Source organism: Solanum pennellii, chromosome 2 (genome assembly GCF_001406875.1).
Source record: "Solanum pennellii chromosome 2, SPENNV200".
Classification (NCBI taxonomy): domain Eukaryota; kingdom Viridiplantae; phylum Streptophyta; class Magnoliopsida; order Solanales; family Solanaceae; genus Solanum; species Solanum pennellii.
The window spans coordinates 37,748,015-37,765,819 of NC_028638.1; the positions used below are offsets into that span (position 1 = coordinate 37,748,015).

The window sequence follows — 17,805 nt, forward strand, 5'->3', positions numbered from 1 at the left end:
ATATATATATATATATATATATATATATATAATATTTTATTATAAATGGATCTTTTTTCCATTTTTAATTAAAAGGTATTCAAGTCAAAAGGGTAAAATATTCACAAAAAAAAGAGGATAAAATAACATAAGTAAAATATAATTCTGGCCAAATTCTGAAATGCTAGTAGGTAGTCAGGCTTGTTGTGGAGATCGCATTTAAGGTAGAATGCTAATAGGTAGTCAGGTTTGTTGGTGTCTGTCGTTGTATTAGCCGTATTCTTCGTTGTAACTTTTCATATCGATTATTGTGTTTTGACTACCCCAATATATGATTGTTGTACATATTCTTTTCTTATAGGCTTTGAAGTGCTTCTCTTATTACTCTTCAATATTGTCGTCTTCTTCTTTATACCTAGAATATTTGTTGCACTTGAATTAAAGGTGTTTCAAACATTCTCTCCACCTCAACGATCGTAATAGTACATTTTATTTTCTCAAATCTCATTTATAAAATTCTACTGAATATATTATTATTATTCTCGTAACTTCAATTAGTTGTTGTCTGAGATAAAAAAGGTTGTATGTTGTAGTTGGTCAGGTGGATCCAAAGAGAATGGTGTAGGATGTAAGCTTTATTAGGTACGTAGCTGCAGTGCATCTTCTTCTTCTTGTAATTAATAATTGTGGTCCAAACTTATATAATATATTACCGTACGTGTCGATCTTATATTAACAATTCTGGACACACACCAAAAGAATCAAAGAAAAAATAAAATTAAAGGTGTGGTAGTTTTATGCAAATCCACGTACTCATGTGTTTGTTAGAATATTTGATCGATTAAATATTATATATATTTTTATAAATCAAATCTTGAGAAAAGTTTCTTAGAATATAAAGTATGTATGCAAATTAATTAGAATGACTCTAGCTAGCTCACACTGAAATGATAGCATTTCTCAAAGTCTATATAGATATATATACATGTTATGTTAGTGTTTCATTGGCCATACTTGTATGTTTGTGCTTTATTAGAAAAAAGAAAAAAAACTCTAAACTTCGAAAAAATCAAGTTGAAAATCTTGATTTTTATTGATTTGATTTGGTTTATTGATTTAAAGTCGAATAAATTTTAGGTTGAGCAGACATGAAAAATTATATTTATATGTTATATCTATAGTTTGTATAATTGTGCATAAATCGCTGGTAGGCCTCTCGTTTGTATAAAAACGGTATGTGTTTTTATAATTATAAGTGTATAAGATGGAAATATATGTATTTGCTTTTGTATATACAATTTTCTTTCATTTTATACAAATACAAACACAATTTATACATTTGTATTTGTGTAAAAGTGAGAGGGGCGAGGGAGAGTGGCGAGCGAGATCAGGGAGGGTGGTGAGCGAGATTCTCTGGGGAGAGAGACAAACGAAAACATGTGTATATATGCAATTTTCTGTCGCTTTATACAAATACAAATATAAATTATACATTTGTGTTTGTATAAAGTGAGAGAGGTGAGAAAGAAACTGTCGAGCGAGATCAGGAGAATGGCGAGCGAGAAATCTGGGGAGAGAGACGAATAACAACTATTTGCTACGGGTTACAACTAAATCTAAGTGTGGCTATAACATTTAATTTGAATTAATAGTTTGCTATTTTATACAATTTTCAATTAAATCAAAGTATTATTATAACATTTAATTTGAATTAAAGTTTGATATTCCGTACAATTCTCCTTTTAAAGTCTGATGCAAATGATTTGATTTTTATATATATCTTTATTTTAATATATTAAGTCATTTTTAAAAAAACCTTGTGCCATTTTTTTCTATGTGATTTTGCTAAGGGAAAATGGCATGGTGTGGTTATTAGAAATTTAATATGTCCAACTCTATTTTTCTAATTAGCATTGTTAATTTCTACCATAGCTGTGGTGTATTTCACAAGAATTTGGAAGTCAAAAACTAGTTTTTCAACGAAAATGAAACTCGAAGGTTTCGAATTTAACTTCATCTTACCCTTTTGTCCTTGTGAACATGAAGTGCTTATATGAAATGTGAACAGAGGGAAATATAAATTGTATAAAAAAAGCATATGAAAAGTAGTTGATAAAAGTGTATATATATATATATAATGTGTGCATATATTATATGAAAGGTGATATGATGTGTATATGAAAATATACTCATAAAAATGATATAATATGTATATATATATAACACATAAAAGGCGAATAAAAAGTGTATATGAAAATACTATTGATAAGAATGTATATAATGTGACTATATAATGTATTTAAAAAAAGGAATTTTCACATATAATTAGAGCCATTAATCTGAACTAGGCCGGTTGAGTCGGTCTGGTCTAACTCGGAATTTAATAAGGCTGGGCTAATTTTTTTGGAGCCTACTTAAGAAAATGACTTTTTAGCTCGGCCTGAATAAGCCCGCTGATTTGCGGGGCTTGAGAAATATCGGTATGGCTGACACATGGGCTAATACAAATTAATTAAATAATATAATATATAATTAATTAAAATTAAAGAGAGCCCAAACTCAAAACAATTAGGCTAATATTTATACTTTTATTTGAAAAAACATAGTAAATATTATAAAGATAATTTTATTTTTCATTAGCAAATAGTAAAATTAACATCATATAATATTGTATTGCCGATATTTATGATAATATTTTTAAATTATAATTTATAATTTAATTTAATAATTATAAAAAAAATATAATTTTTAAAAAAGTGGGCTGACCTGGCAAGACTGTAGCCCACGTACTTGTGGGTTGGGCCGACCATTTTCTGGCCCACACAAAAAATGGCTAACACGGCATAACCTATAAAATGTCAAAACTTGTATGGGTTAGCCCGGATGGGGTGGGCTAGCGCATATTGACAGTTGTACATATAACCACTCAAAAATAGCTTAATTATTTTCCATAGTTATAGTTTGATAATTACCATTCGTAATTACATGTTATAGAGCGAGCGAGAGGACAAAGAGTGGGAGAGAGGTGAATTCTATATGTATATCAGTTAGATAATTGTATATTATACATATGTTTTGTATAACGAGATTGGGAGAGGGAGGAGAGAGGCGAGCGAGAGAGAGCAGAGAGTGGGAGAGAGGTGAATTATATATGTATATCGATTAGATAATTGTATATTATACATATGTATTTATATATTATGACGAATTATACATATACAAGGGTGACTAATTATACAAACACGAAGTCATCCAATGTAATTATCATATAATGTTAGCCGCGATTGATAATTATAGCAAACTATAGCTATGATGAGTAATTAAATAATATAAATTTGCTTAACAATGTAATTTTCCCTATAAAAAAAAGGGCCACTGAAAAACGAAGAGAAAAGAAAAGGTCGAAAATGGATACAACATTGTAAAATAATTTTCTTTGGTTATTCGATTGTTAATATTTTTCATCGAATGGCCAATTGCGTCTCTGTCCTTTTTTTAAGCACACAATTTCTTATTTCTTTTCACATTGTTTTCTTTTCGTTTTTCAAATCTCTTTTTATGTATTGCAAAGTCATGTAAAAAATGTTTGACTTTGTATAATGACTTGTTATTCACTGCTATAAAATATAAACACATTATTTATACATAGTTATACAAATAAATATATTATATATACATAACTATACAAGATTTATACATGATTATACAACAAAAATGCATTATTTATTAAAATTATATGTATGATCTATCTGTAATGTAGAATAGTGTACAAGAATATTAATACAATGCATAATATAATACTATATATACATATCTTTGCTCTTTAAGATATAGAAAAATTAGTGGGCTATGTTCATTGTAAAATGTTTGTTTGATACATATAGATAAGTATATCCTTGATCGTGTTACAGTAAAATGGTAAAATATCATAAAAGTATATAATATATAATAGGGATAATGCACAAGCATCCCTTAACCTCTATCCGAAATCTCAGAGATACACTAATAATATATTAAGGCCCTATTACCCCCTTGAGCTTATTTTATTAATAATTTTCTACCCCTTTTCGGCATACGTGACATTATTTTGTGGGCCCAATGCTGGTTGACTTTTCTTTTTCAAGGTAGTGCCAAATAGGCCGAAAAGGGGTAGAAAATTACTCATTAAATAAGTTCAGGGGATAATAGGACCTTAGTATAGTATACGTGTATCTCTATGATTTCGGGCATAGGTTGAGGGGTACTTGTGCATTTTCCCTATATGGTATAATGGTAACAATGTCATGAGATATCATATTTCAATTGCCCTATTAATCTGATATTTATTATACGTTTTATCTTACACAAATACCTATTTTAGTGTATCAAGCGATGTCTTCTTTTTATTTTATTTTTTAATTTGTCGTCATTACCTTAATGCCATCGTTTGAGTTAGCAAGGTTAATTCTAATTTTGCTATTCAACATAAGTATTTTTTTTTACTTTAAATTCTCGTAGTTTCACTATTTATGTATTTTAAGTTATAATCAATTTTAAATATTGAGTTAAAGAAGCATGAATAAGGACATCTCTACCCATAATTGGATTTCTTGAATTTAAGTCCCAAAATTTGTAAAAAATAGAAAAAACTAAAAAATAATTTTCTTTTTGAAAAATCCGACTTTGCATGGTTTAATTTGATTTTGGATTTAATAAATCATAAATTATTTAGATTTTTTAAATGAAAAAACAAACCAAATCGATCTATATATACCTAGCTACAAATAATCAGTATCACCATCTCCATTCCCGCCAGCGACACTCCATCTTTTCCGATCTAAAATCTCTCACTACTAAAACCCTAAAAAAAAACCCAAATTGAGTTGATATAATAATGGAAAAAGGATGTAGTTGTATTCCCAGCAAGAAGAAGATTTCCAAATCTACTTCCCAAAACCCACCACCGTCCCAAAGGCGAGTCTGATTCCGCCTCTAACGATGTCGTTTTCGTATCCTACTGCTCCATAGACTCACTACTACCGGCGTACACCCAGAACCTGAAATTATTCATCATATTTTACTCCATGTATGGACACGTGGAGAGCTTAGCGAGGAGAATGAAGAAATGAGTTAAAGTTGTGGAAGGCGTTGATGCAGTTCTTTATCGGGTACCCGAAACTCTATTTGAAGATGTTCTTGTTCAAATGTAGGGCCTAGTGAAGGATAATTTAGTTTCAGAATTACCCTAACTGGATGAGCTTGCTGATGTTGATGGTTTTTTGTTTGGGTTTTCCAATGAGGTATGGGTGCATGACGGCTCAAATGAAGTCGTTTTTGATTCTACTAGACAATTATAGAGTGAGCAGAAGCTTGCGGGAAAGCCCACTGGGTTTTTCATCAGTTCTAGGACTCAAGGAGGTGGATAAGAGACTAAAGCGTAAGCTTTAAACATTTTAGTTTGCTAAGTTAAATAGATATTTTGATCTTCATAACTGTTCTATCTTGTGGAGTGAGTTAGTTATATATTTATGATAAGTTTTTGTGAACATTTTAGGAGTAGGTAAGGTCGGTATGCGACTATATGTGTGTGTTGTGTATATAGAGTCTTAGATTGAGGTAGCGGGTGCACATGCACCGTTGCTTATATATGTGAATGCCTAAGAACCATTGCTCTTCAACTATGTAGTTAACTGCATTTTTCATTTCTAATGACACTTAAGCAATACCCAACTTGAGACACGAGAAGCACTGCTGATTTTCCTCATAATATAATGATCATATCTGAGACAGAATTATAAAAATATTCCATAGATGGAACTAATCAAATTTATGAAAGGAGAGAAATCATCAATCCTATTATGTTAAATTGTTTGCTTAAATATAAGACATTAATTAGATGTAACCTTCCATTCCGGTGCAGCTGGGTGGGATGAGTGCATTGAGAGCAACTTAATGCACTAATGCCTAAGAAATGAACAGACCAATGAGTATAGAAAAGCAAAGCACAATTCTCTGTCCCTGAAAGTGCTTTCAACATATTCATAAATCACCGTATTGCATAAAAAACATAATTCTCTATGAGCTTTCCAAATCATAGACTTCAGTTTCACAATAATCCTTTCTTCCACTTGATATTCCTTGTGCTATTAAGAAAAACGAGTCTCCCCGTGCAGTTGTTGAAACAACTTGTGCATCAATGGGGAACAAATATCTATGTCCTCATAGAGACTTAGTTGGAGGGAGATGTGAAGAATCTACTAAAAGAATTATGAGCTAATAAATGGGTAGGGAAAGAGCATCTGGAGGCAAGGGGTAGCAGTGGAGGGATCTTGTTTATGTGGGATAAAAGGGAATGGGAGGGGGAATTGATAGAAGTTGCGAGCCAACTGAGCACATGTAAATTCACTGGGATAAACGAGGATCTAACTTGGTATCTTAGTCAGTATATGATAATTGTAACACAGTGAATAGAAGAAAACTTTGGAGTGCTTTAGAAGTTAGCATAAATATTTATGAGGGACCATGAGTGGCGTGTGGGGATTTCAATGTCACAAGGTTTGTGACATAGAGAACAAATTGTCATAGAAACTCTAGGGCGATGACAGAATTCTATGAATGTATAAATAATTTGGAATCGGTAGATCCTCCTTTATTTGGAGGATCTTTCACATAGAGCAGGGGGAGAAAGTCATAACAGTGCTTCTAGGATTGATTGTATTCAGCAGACTTGGAGAATGTTTATCTTTTAGTCTGGCAGACTTTACTCCCAAGGATAGGATCTGAATCCAATCCTACTCAGTTGTGGAACTGTAACTTTAAGAAATCTTATTTTAAATTTGTAAATACTGGCTAGAAGTGGAGGGCTTTAAACACAAAGCGAAAGATTGGTGGAGCTCTTTTCTCAACTATGGCAGACCCTCATACATTTTAGCTAATAAGTTTAAGCTTCTTAAAAAGGAGTTAATACAATGGAGCAGAAGCAACAGGGGTGTTTGAAAGCAGAGGAAAGAAGAAATATTGTATCGGTTGGGTGTTTTGGAAACCATACAGGAACAAAGAATGCTTTGTCAAGATGATTTAGTTCAGAAGACACACTTAGCCATGGAGTTCGAGGAGGTGGCAAAAAAGGAAGAAATATCTTGCAGACAAAGGTCGAGAGTATAATGGTTGAAAAGTTGAGACAAGAACACAAAGTTCTTCCATCAGATGGCTAATTCCACAAAAAATACAATTCCATTGACGCATTCGAGGTAAAGGACAAGTCATCACTGAGACAGAAGCAATATAGAGTGCCATACAAAGCCACTATCAAAAATTGTATAAAGAAACTAAAGAGTGGAGACCTGATTTTAATATACATGGTGCAACAACCATTTCATTATAAGACTAGATGTGGCTATAGAGGAACTTTGATGAGAAAGAAATATGGGAGAACATCAAGTCATGTGCAATCGATAAGGCACCTGGCCCAGATGGTTTCAATATGAACTTCTTTCAGACGTTTTAAGACGTAGTTAAGGGTGACATCATGGGTACAATGCATTATTTCCATGAGCATCAAGCTTTTGAAAGAAGTTTAAATGCTACTTACATAGACCTTATCTCTAAAAGAGCAGGAGCGGTGAACTCAAGGGACTTTAGGCCCATTAGTCTGATTTCAGGAGTGTACAAAATAATTGCAAAAGTAATAACTGAAAGACTAAATAATGTAGTGGATAGACTGGTCAACAAACATCAAATGACTTTTATGAAAGAAATACACATTATGAATGCTGCCTTAATAGCTAATAAATGTATATGTACAAGGATCAGGGGTGAGGTAGCTGGTTTGATGTGCAAATTAGATATTGAAAAGGCCTATGACCACGTGAATTGGGGCTATCTACTAAGTGTCTTGAAACAGATGGGATTTGGAAAAGATGGCTGAAGTGGATCAATTTTGGTATTAAAACTATCAGGTTCTCTATTTTAGTGAATGGAGAACCTGTTGGTTCCTTTCCCTCAGGAAGAGGACTTAGACAAGGGGATCTGCTATCTCCTTTCTTGTTCATACTTGCAATGGATGTGGTGTCGATACTCTGCCTTGTGAGTACTTAGGCATGCCTTTAATCAGGAAATTCAAAGAGGTCGAGATATGGGATAGAATTATAGAAAAGTTTGAAAGGAGATTAGCAAAAATATGGAAGTCACAATACTTATATTTAGGGGGAAGCATCACACTGATTAATTCAGTCTTGGATTCCTTACCCATCTATGTTATGTCTTTGTTCGTCATCTCGGACAGTGTGGTGGAAAAACTCAATAGTTTAAGAAGAGATTTTTATGGAAGAAGAGTAAAGAAGGAAAGAGTTACAATCTAGTAAAATAGGAAGAGACTAAATCTAGCAAAAGCCCAAGGAGAACTAGGAGTAAGAAATCTGAATACACAAGATAATAACCTTTTGATGTAGTGGCTTTGGAGATTTTGTGAAGAAGAGTCCTCTCTTTGGAAGCAAGCAATTATCCATAAGTTGGGGCAAACCAAACCTGGTGCTCAAATGAGGTAAATACTACATATGGGGGTAGGTGTTTGAAGGGCAACCAAAGTACTATGGCCAAAGTTGCAGAAGAACTCTATCATTAGGGTGGACAATGGCCACAAAACTAGGTTTTGAAACGATAATTGGCTAGGTGAAGCTCCATTGCATTACAGATTCCCAAATCTTATGAAGGTATGTAGGAATCCAAAGATAAAAGTTGTTGAATGTTGGTCTAACCATGGATGGAATTTCAAATTCAGAAGAAATCTAAATGATTGGGAAGTGGAAAGGGTGGCTAGTTTGCTAAATAAAGTGGAAATTTTTGTTGGAACCACAATGGAACCTGACAAGCTAAGGTGGAGACAAACTACAGAAGGAAGTTTCTCTGTTCAAAATATGTACAAGAGGGAGAATAGTGTTATGCAAGAGGAATAGCCAAGGATATGGATGAATGTAAGGAAGAATATAGCTCCAACCAAGGTGAGAGGTTTCACTTGGCTAGAAGTTAAAAAGGGCCTTACTATGAAGTACTACAAAAGAAGGGGAGAGTAGTGGTGACTAGGTGTTTTTTGTGCAATGAAACAAGAGAAACAAATAATCACCTGTTCCTACACTGTAAGTTCACGACTCAAGTGTGGAATCTGTTTTTCCATCTCACAAAAATAACATGGACAATGCCAGTCTGATGAGATGTTGGATTAGAAGAGGCGAAAGCAGAAGTCAAAAAATGGTGGAGGATAATGCCCTCATGCATATGGTGGACAATTTGGAAAGAAAGAAATAAAAGGTGCTTTGAACACAAGATCAGGTCTATTCATGATGTGAAATGGAAGTGCCTGAAAATTCTATTTTTTTGGTGGTAACAGAATTGTATAGAGGAAGTAGAAGAGTTGGTTGATTTCCAAGGTACTTTGTAAAATTTAGATTTGAATCTCACTTCCCTGTAACATGTTTGGTGTTAGCGAGCAATCCTAATGCTGATGAATACAACAATACAAATTCTAAAAAAAAGACATTTGAATTCCTCTTGGAGAATGAAAATTTTTCTGTTGCACACTTTAAGGGGTCGTTTAGTTTGTGGATAGGTTATGCTATAATTAGTTATCTTGATTCCTGGTATTTTTTCTTATTGACTGTTTGGTTTGTTATGTAAAAAATAACCTGCATTGAATAATTTCTAAGAAGTTATTGTTTGATTACAAAAACACCCTCCACCTTATTTGGTAGGAAAAAAAAGCTTGAGAGGCTCAAGAGGATTCTTTTTGTAATTCTTATTCTTTTATTTCAGGCTAATTAATTTTCGTACTGTTATTATACTATATGACAGAGATTATTTATATCGATACTAATTACTAATTCGGGTATCCACGGATTAGTTTGGTGGATAAAGTAGTATTAAATTTTTATGCTAGAACTATCTATGCTTGTCCAACATACCAAACGTCTTTCCAAGTCTCTAAAATTCAAACCATCTTATTGGATTACATCTGGGTTCCAAGAAGCTTATTAGTGGTTAGAGAAATAACAACTTGCTATTGTAACTGAGATTTTATTGTTGAGAAATGACACCGCTCTTTCTTTACTAGAAAATCGTATTGTCCATCTAAATAGATAATGAAGCTTAACACTGGTCAACATTGAATTATGTCTGAAAGTTTGTATGTTGTTGCAAAGAATATCTTAAATCCCTATTGTAAGGTGGGTGTTTCTATGCATAAAATTTCGAAAGGCCTGTATGAATTTTTTATAAGTTTTCTCTTAATACTTTGATCAATGTTTATGCATTTCAGAAATTCTTAGAGATTCAAAATTGCAAATTAATCAGTCATCATCCTAGATATGAAGTTTCTGATGTAAGTTAGATGAAAAACTTAAGATATCTCAGAATCACTTTAAAAATAACATAAATAGATCATCCATTGACGTGGAAGTTAATGGTAGAAAGATGTGAGTAACACTCCCAATTAGTCGAGGAATGTCAGTATGTTGTTGTTCACTAGGAATGGTCCAGTGTCATTGATGCCAATTGTTAGTATGATTGGACAAATTCTAAATATTTGTACATATCTATGTTATAACTCTAAATATTTGTATAATGATGATCGGAGATAGTATAGATTAATATAGCATATTTTCAGAGATATTACAATTAGGAATAACATATATTTATGCATGTAAAACATAATTATTTCTATTTAATGGAAGAACTCTCATTTGAGAGAACTCATTCAGCAAATATATGTTATTCCTAATTGTAATGTCTCTCTAAATATGATATATTAATCTATACTATCTCATATCATCATTACACAAATATTTAGAGTTATAACATAGATATATACATATATTTAGAATCTGTCCAATCATGCTAACACCAATGACAATGGAAAACCATACTTCATACCTTTCTGTTTGAGACTAAATTTATAGTCATTTTGAAATTACTAACTCATGGTTAGGTTATTGCATTGCTTCAATCATTACGCCAAATGGTAGATTTAAGTAGTTCAGAAGCTTGGTATTCTTTCAAGGGAAATAGAGGGATCAATTTGATATGAAACAATAACAGAGGGATAGCACTTTCTTTTCCCTTTATTCTTTTGAAAAATCAGAAGAAAAATATGATAACACCTCGAGTCCTTGCATTTTTATTGTTTTAGTGTATATCATGTAAAGATAAAATTTTGCTTCATAATGAATGTTTGTGTTTAAGATATTCAGGTTTTGGATTAGTTAAAAGTTTTCTGCATGCTATTTCTGCTCCTGAGTCAGTCTGTGGATATCTTGCTTTTTATGGATCATACTTTTTATATTTTTAAGATAATAATTTGAGTTCCTAGGTTTTATTTCATAATGTTGAGTCTATTGACCAATCAAATTTTCTATGCAAAGTTTTAACTTTTTAAGAATTAATTTATCTCTTATAATGATTTGGGAGGATTGACCTGAAGCAGTATGGTGAGAATTTAAAGTTGACCTTAGTTTTGGGATTGATGTGTAATTGTGTTATCTTTTCAAAATTGGGCACAATCATGGGAAAAAGATCTTTTTAGGCGAATTAGTTGGAATTCAGTTTTAGTCAACGTCATCTACTTCAGAAAGAGAGACTAATACAAGCAAATGGGTTATATAGGATTCACATAGCCTACCACCGTTTAGGAATCGAACCGTAGCTTCTTTAGTTTCTACTGATATCTTCACCAAAACCTGAATATAGGATTCTCATTTTTTTTGAGGAATTCATGTCTAGTTCTAAATTATGCGATTGGTTAAATTTAAAAATCCTAAATAGGTGCAACCATGTAATTTATTCACTTCTACTCTCTACTAGGTCTACAAAAGTGCAGTCAAATCACTTAGCTTGATTAGAATTGTTGTATTAAGAGTTTCAATAAGTAAGACTTGTTTGTCACCATTTACCTTTTTGCTTTTTTGAAATTAATGGGGCAAAATCTCATTACTTAATTAACGTGTTTTTTTGTATGTAGTCGGATAGCTATCACCCAACTAGCCTTCCATGGTATGCTCTTTTGTTCCCATTGGATACACATTTGGCGCTGGTATGTTCAAAATGGACTACATCTAATGGGGTACTCCCTATGGTGCTGGTGTATTTGTTGGTGATGGAACATGAGAGGCTAGTGACACAAAGCTAGCGTTTGTTGAATATCAAGGCAAATATATGGCTGCAACAGTCAAAAAGTTGGTTCAGAATTGATGACGTTGTCTCAAAAGTTTATCTTTATATTCAATCACAAATATCGTTATTTTTCCTCTTGTAGATTGATTTCACCTTTATTTCATTGGTTTTTGCGCTTCACAGATTTTCTTTGGATATGAAGACGCTTATTATCTTCTCTACATATACTACATTGTTGATTATCCTTTCCCCGATTCCCTGGTCTCAGTTTTTGCATATTATACATTTCTAATTTAACTATTCTACTTGTTTTGAAGTTTGTATATGGTTATAAATTTATAATATTTCATCGATATAGAAACTTATAGACTTGATATTACCATTCTCAAGGATATTTTTTGTTACCTTTTGCTTATTAGGCTGCTATTCCTATATTTAAACACTAAACACCATTGTTTTACGGATGAAAGCATTGTAATTTGGCTCCCCTTGGTGCATCTTCCAATTTGGTTCCTGGACTGGTCTTTTTCTAGCTTTTCTGACCTCCACTTAATCAATTTACCTGCATTATTATCAACGTTGGTGCACTAGGGAGTGACATAATGGCCCATACCCTTTACCTTATTGATTCCATCGACATAATCATCAAAATCAATTGCAATTTCATTGACGGAATAAATAAGTGTATGTACCTTTCTAGGTTCATGGTATTGACTTTAGCCGTGAGAGGTGAAGGCTTTACCAAAAAAGTATGCAATGACACTGTAGACATTGAAATTTTGTGGGACTCTAGAAGAGACATTCAATTCAAGTAAGAACTCCACAAATTATGTTCAATTCATATTAGGATTTCTTGGACGCTATTTAACCCTAAACCCTAATTTATGCCTATATAAAGGGTACTAAATTTTCTTAAAAGACATCTCAGAAATCCATAAAGAGATCAAGATCTCGAATACTCCGCAAATTGATGGATTATAACAGAATTGTACCCGCAATTTATCTTGATCAATAAAATCATGTTTCTTCATATTTCAATTTCTTTTCTGTCACTTTACAATTTGTTGCAAACAGACACCACGACCTTCAATTATGCAAAATAATGTATAAAATTACTAAAAATACTTCTATGGCTAATAAATTTGTCAAAAAATGTCCCTAAATATTGTTTTTAAACATATTTTTATTCTAAATAAATTATTTTTGTTAGGAGAGGCGACGTGGTTAGTCCAAGTGCAAGTGCAATCTTGGTTTGATATTCCTTGACTTGAACAAATTATTTGCCTATTTTGCTTTGATTACAAATACAATCAATCTCCTGATAATAAATACACATAACAAGTCAATTCTCCCATCTCTCCTCCATTTCCAGAACGAACGAAAGAGACAGACGATGGCGGACACTCTCGCAGCTCTGAGGTCTTTGATGGCTTCTCACTCTCCTCCTCTCAATGCTTTAATCGTTCCTTCCGAAGATTATCATCAGGTTTCTGCTTTTATCACTATCATCTATTCAACTGTTGTCTTCTAGGTCTAATTTCTATTGCTTCTTCCGTGATTTTACAGAGCGAATATGTTTCCGCACGAGATAAGAGGCGCGATTTCGTCTCTGGATTCACCGGAAGTGCTGGTTTGTCCCGCTCTTTTTTCTTTCTGATTTAGTTAAAATTTTATGTATTTCTGCTAGTTTTTGTTATTCATTTTGCAAATTCTGTTCATGAATTGTGATTCCTGTGATATATCTTTTTTTTCAGTGCTGATCCGCATTGTATAATTTGGATTGAACTTAATTTAAGTATTGTGTTTACTGTGATAGGTATAGCGCTTATATCAATGAACGAAGCACTTCTGTGGACCGATGGTCGCTACTTTTTGCAGGCATCTCAGCAGCTTAGTGAGCAATGGAAGCTCATGCGTATGGGAGAAGACCCTGCACTTGATATTTGGATGGCAGATGTGAGTAATCCTTCTTGATTTCTTAATCCTTCTTGATTTCTTGCATTTTGTGAAGACTGTAGATCTAGCAAATAATTAGCCTATTTTAGAGTTGATGAGAAAGATGCTATTCCACGTCCCAATTTATGTGGTCCCAATTTGTGTTGATTAGGCACGGAGTTTAGGTGAGAAATAGAAACTTTTTGAATTTGTGATCTAAAACAATTTGTGGGGCTTTAAATCATCTCAATGAGGTTAAAGTAGAAAGCTTTCAAGTACATTCAAATAAGAAAGTATGACATTCTTTTTGAGACAGATTAAAAAGGGAAGTATGCCACATCAATTGAGACAGAGGGAGTGACTCCTAAGTCCTAAGGTCTTGACTTGAACCAATGTATAGTTGCCTTGTTTTTTTTTTTCCTGGATGACAGGGAAATCCGCCTAGAGCCAACCCCTTGGACCAACTGCAACATCAGAACTCAGGGATGAGGGTCACTACCCTTCTCCACTCAAATACTGGACAGTTTGCTAGGAGAAGGGCTTGAACTTATGATCTAGGAAAAGTCTCTCACCTTTGCCAATTGAGCTAATTCTGGTGATTATAGTTGCCTAGTTAGTTTGTCCTGGTTAAACGAGTTTACAAACAGATGGAACAAATTTTGTTGAAAACAAGAAGAAACAAAACAACTGGTATGTCTTTGATCATATCAGAGAAATGAATAAAATCTTTTAAGTCCTGACGACTGGAAGGTGGAAGCTCTCTCTCACACCATTAGCAATCAGGAACAGTTCTTACATTTCAAGAACTTTTGTTCCCCTATCCAGATTTTCTCTCTAGTTATGCTCTCTCTGCTGACACAATGAATGTGTTTGCTATGAATCTTCTTCTGAATTTCAGGTTAGTGAGTAGGAACTTCTTGAGATTCAATTTCGGTTGACATATGTAATTTATGTGCTATATACTAGAATCTGCCAAAGGATGCAGCTATTGGTGTTGATCCATGGTGTATATCAGTAGATACTGCACAGAAATGGGAGCGTGCTTTTGCTAAGAAACAGCAAAAGTTGGTTCCAACAGCTAGAAACTTGGTAGATGAAGTCTGGAAAAATCAGCCACCTGCCGAAACAAATCCCTTGATCGTGCATCCTTTAGAATTTGCTGGTTGCTCTGTTGCAGATAAGTTGAAAGATTTGAGAGCAAAGCTTGTAAAGGAAAAAGCTCGTGCCATAATAATAACAGCACTTGATGAAGTAAATCTGTAAACCCTGAATCCAAATGTATTCATTTTACTGTTTCGGTGAATTTGGTCTTATATTCTCTGTCTTACTCCGATATGATTGCATTTTGCAGGTTGCCTGGTTGTATAATGTCCGTGGAACAGATGTATCATATAGCCCGGTTGTTCATGCATTTGCTATTGTGACATTGACCTCGGCCTTCTTGTATGTGGATAAAAGAAAGTTGTCATCTGAGGTGCATGTGCATTGCATAATCATTTGATTTAAGTTCAATTCATTTGCGTCTTTCTATTTTCTGCTCTTAAGTAAGCATGTTAATGTCCCAGGCAAACTCTTACATGAAGGAAAATGGAATTTTTGTACGGGAATATGGTGATGTTAGCTCAGATACAGTCTTACTTGCATCTGATCAACTCACTCCTTCCTCAGCTGACAAAACTCCGGCCGGATTGAATACGGAGACTAATTGTGGCAAGGATACAGGAAATGGTGAAATTCAGACAGCAGAGCTTGTGAATGACCTCATTTGGGTTGACACTGGTGCATGCTGCTTTGCTTTGTACTTGAAATTGAATGCTGATAAAGTCCTCCTTAAGCAGTCACCATTGGCCGTTGCGAAAGCCCTAAAGGTGATTCATACTAACCATGAATAATCTTATCCCCAAGAAAGTAGTCTCGAGTTTTTTGGTGATTGTAAGTCTGGTAGGTGTTTCCACAGACATTGTTGGTTGCTAACCGGGTAGTGGGTCAGTGCCTTGCTTATTGGGTAATGGGTCAGTACTCCACTGAGAAAAAAATATGAAACAAGAAGAGGGAAAGTGTTATCTCTTGTTAATGTGTCGGCAAACAAATACAACTTTAGTATATCAGCTAAAAGTAAATAGGCTAAGATTAAGTTGAAGGCTGCCAGATGTTGGTTTATTTTATATTTCCAGCTAAAACGACATCTTTATTCCTTGCTCTTGTACAACCTCAATATGCCACAACATTTCATACTGAAGTTGAGTTAAGGATGCTTGAATGGAAGCATTGCGCACATCATGGACCTTTTTGATTTTCCTTGTTTGGCATACCCAAGGGCGTGATCAGTGGTAATGAGGTGGAGGAGAACCATGAGATATCAGGTTCAATTCCCAGCACTGGCAAAAAAGGCCAAGGGTAATTTCCTTCCATTTTCCTAACCCTGTACCTGTGTGGGTAGCTGGTGGGATAGCCAAGGTACACGCAAGTTGGCGCGGACACTTCTATCACGAGAAAATGATTTTCATTTTTATTTTCAGTTATAATTTGGTTAAAAACATCTAAATTCAATTTTGAGTTTTTTCTTTTTGGAAGTACAACGATCATGGCGATTTTCCCCCTATTTCCCTCCTATAAGAGGTGTGGACAAATGCATCTACTTGTAATATTTCTTTTCGGATGTATTAAGCTCTTCTTTTGGATATTGTGACTAACCAAAGCTTAGTTCCATTGGGTCGTATTAAGCTCTTCTTTTGGATATTGTGACTAACCAAAGCTTAGTTCCATTGGGTCGTATTTTCCTTCTTGTAGTCAGATTTGTTGGCCATTGCTACTTTGTTCTTAACAGCTTAGTATTTTTCTGTTAAGGATTATTACACCAGCTTGGATTATGATTCTTATGATTACAAAATCAAATCCTTATGGGTTTAGGGAGTAACAGTGATCTCCTTGCGCTGCTCTTTGTTGGGAATAATGGTGTTATTTTTCATCATTGCTGTTTGTTTTAATGCCCCATTCCTCACCCCCTAATTTCTCAGTCTTCTTTCTCCTCTTTCAATTTATGATCCAGTGCAGAGGAACAGACCACCAAGATCATTTGGTAGTTGTCTCTTAGACGCTGCCAAATATATTAGGATTTTGGAAAATTAGTGTGTTTTGTGATTTAGTTATTTCTCTAAATCTTAATTCTTACTGTTCATTCTAAATGACTGGCTTGTATTTCTAGAACCCTGTTGAGATGAAAGGATTGAAGAACGCCCACATTCGGGATGGAGCAGCTGTCGTGCAATATCTCGCCTGGCTGGATAGGCAGGTAAATGATAGCTTCTTAGAGCCTTTGAGGTTTTTTTTGCGTGTGCTGTCATTGACAGTTCACTGAAAAGCTTCTCAGAGGTAAAATAACCTTATGGTTAATTACTGCCAATTGCACTTGATATCGTCCCCCATATTATATGAGATTGTGTTCTTGTGTTGTTTCTACATGTGTGTTGTTTGTCTTTCTTATCACCATCGGTCTCCAGAATATGACACCATCCATCTCCAGGTGGATAAAATAAGAGATCTACCTATAGCAGTGGACCCAGGATTTTAGTTAAGTGGGTTTGGTGGCCCTGGACAAACAGCTAGAGTCTTTCTTTAGTGGGAGTTGAGAGGACTTCAAGAATTACAATATGACAAACAATAACAAAATAATGTAAGATAAAAAAGTTAACAAATAATCACCAAAAGAAAACAACATTTAACAAATTAACCATTAAAAATATCCCCCCCCCC

The 17,805-nt window shown here is 34.0% G+C and overlaps 1 protein-coding gene and 1 pseudogene across 1 annotated transcript in view; both read left to right on the top strand.

Moving 5' to 3' along the window:
* Positions 1-4,852: 4,852 nt before the first annotated feature.
* Positions 4,853-12,195, top strand: LOC107009978 (annotated as a pseudogene).
* A 1,215-nt stretch (positions 12,196-13,410) lies between these two features.
* Positions 13,411-17,805, top strand: part of LOC107011480 (aminopeptidase P1-like) — a 10,244-nt gene continuing 5,849 nt past the window's right edge. Inside the window, exons 1-7 of the mRNA XM_015210999.1 lie at positions 13,411-13,603; positions 13,684-13,747; positions 13,934-14,073; positions 15,019-15,303; positions 15,404-15,526; positions 15,618-15,920; positions 17,258-17,344. Coding sequence (XP_015066485.1) covers positions 13,511-13,603; positions 13,684-13,747; positions 13,934-14,073; positions 15,019-15,303; positions 15,404-15,526; positions 15,618-15,920; positions 17,258-17,344 — 1,095 coding nt within the window. The 5' untranslated portion in view covers positions 13,411-13,510. The remainder of the gene's footprint in view (positions 13,604-13,683; positions 13,748-13,933; positions 14,074-15,018; positions 15,304-15,403; positions 15,527-15,617; positions 15,921-17,257; positions 17,345-17,805) is intronic.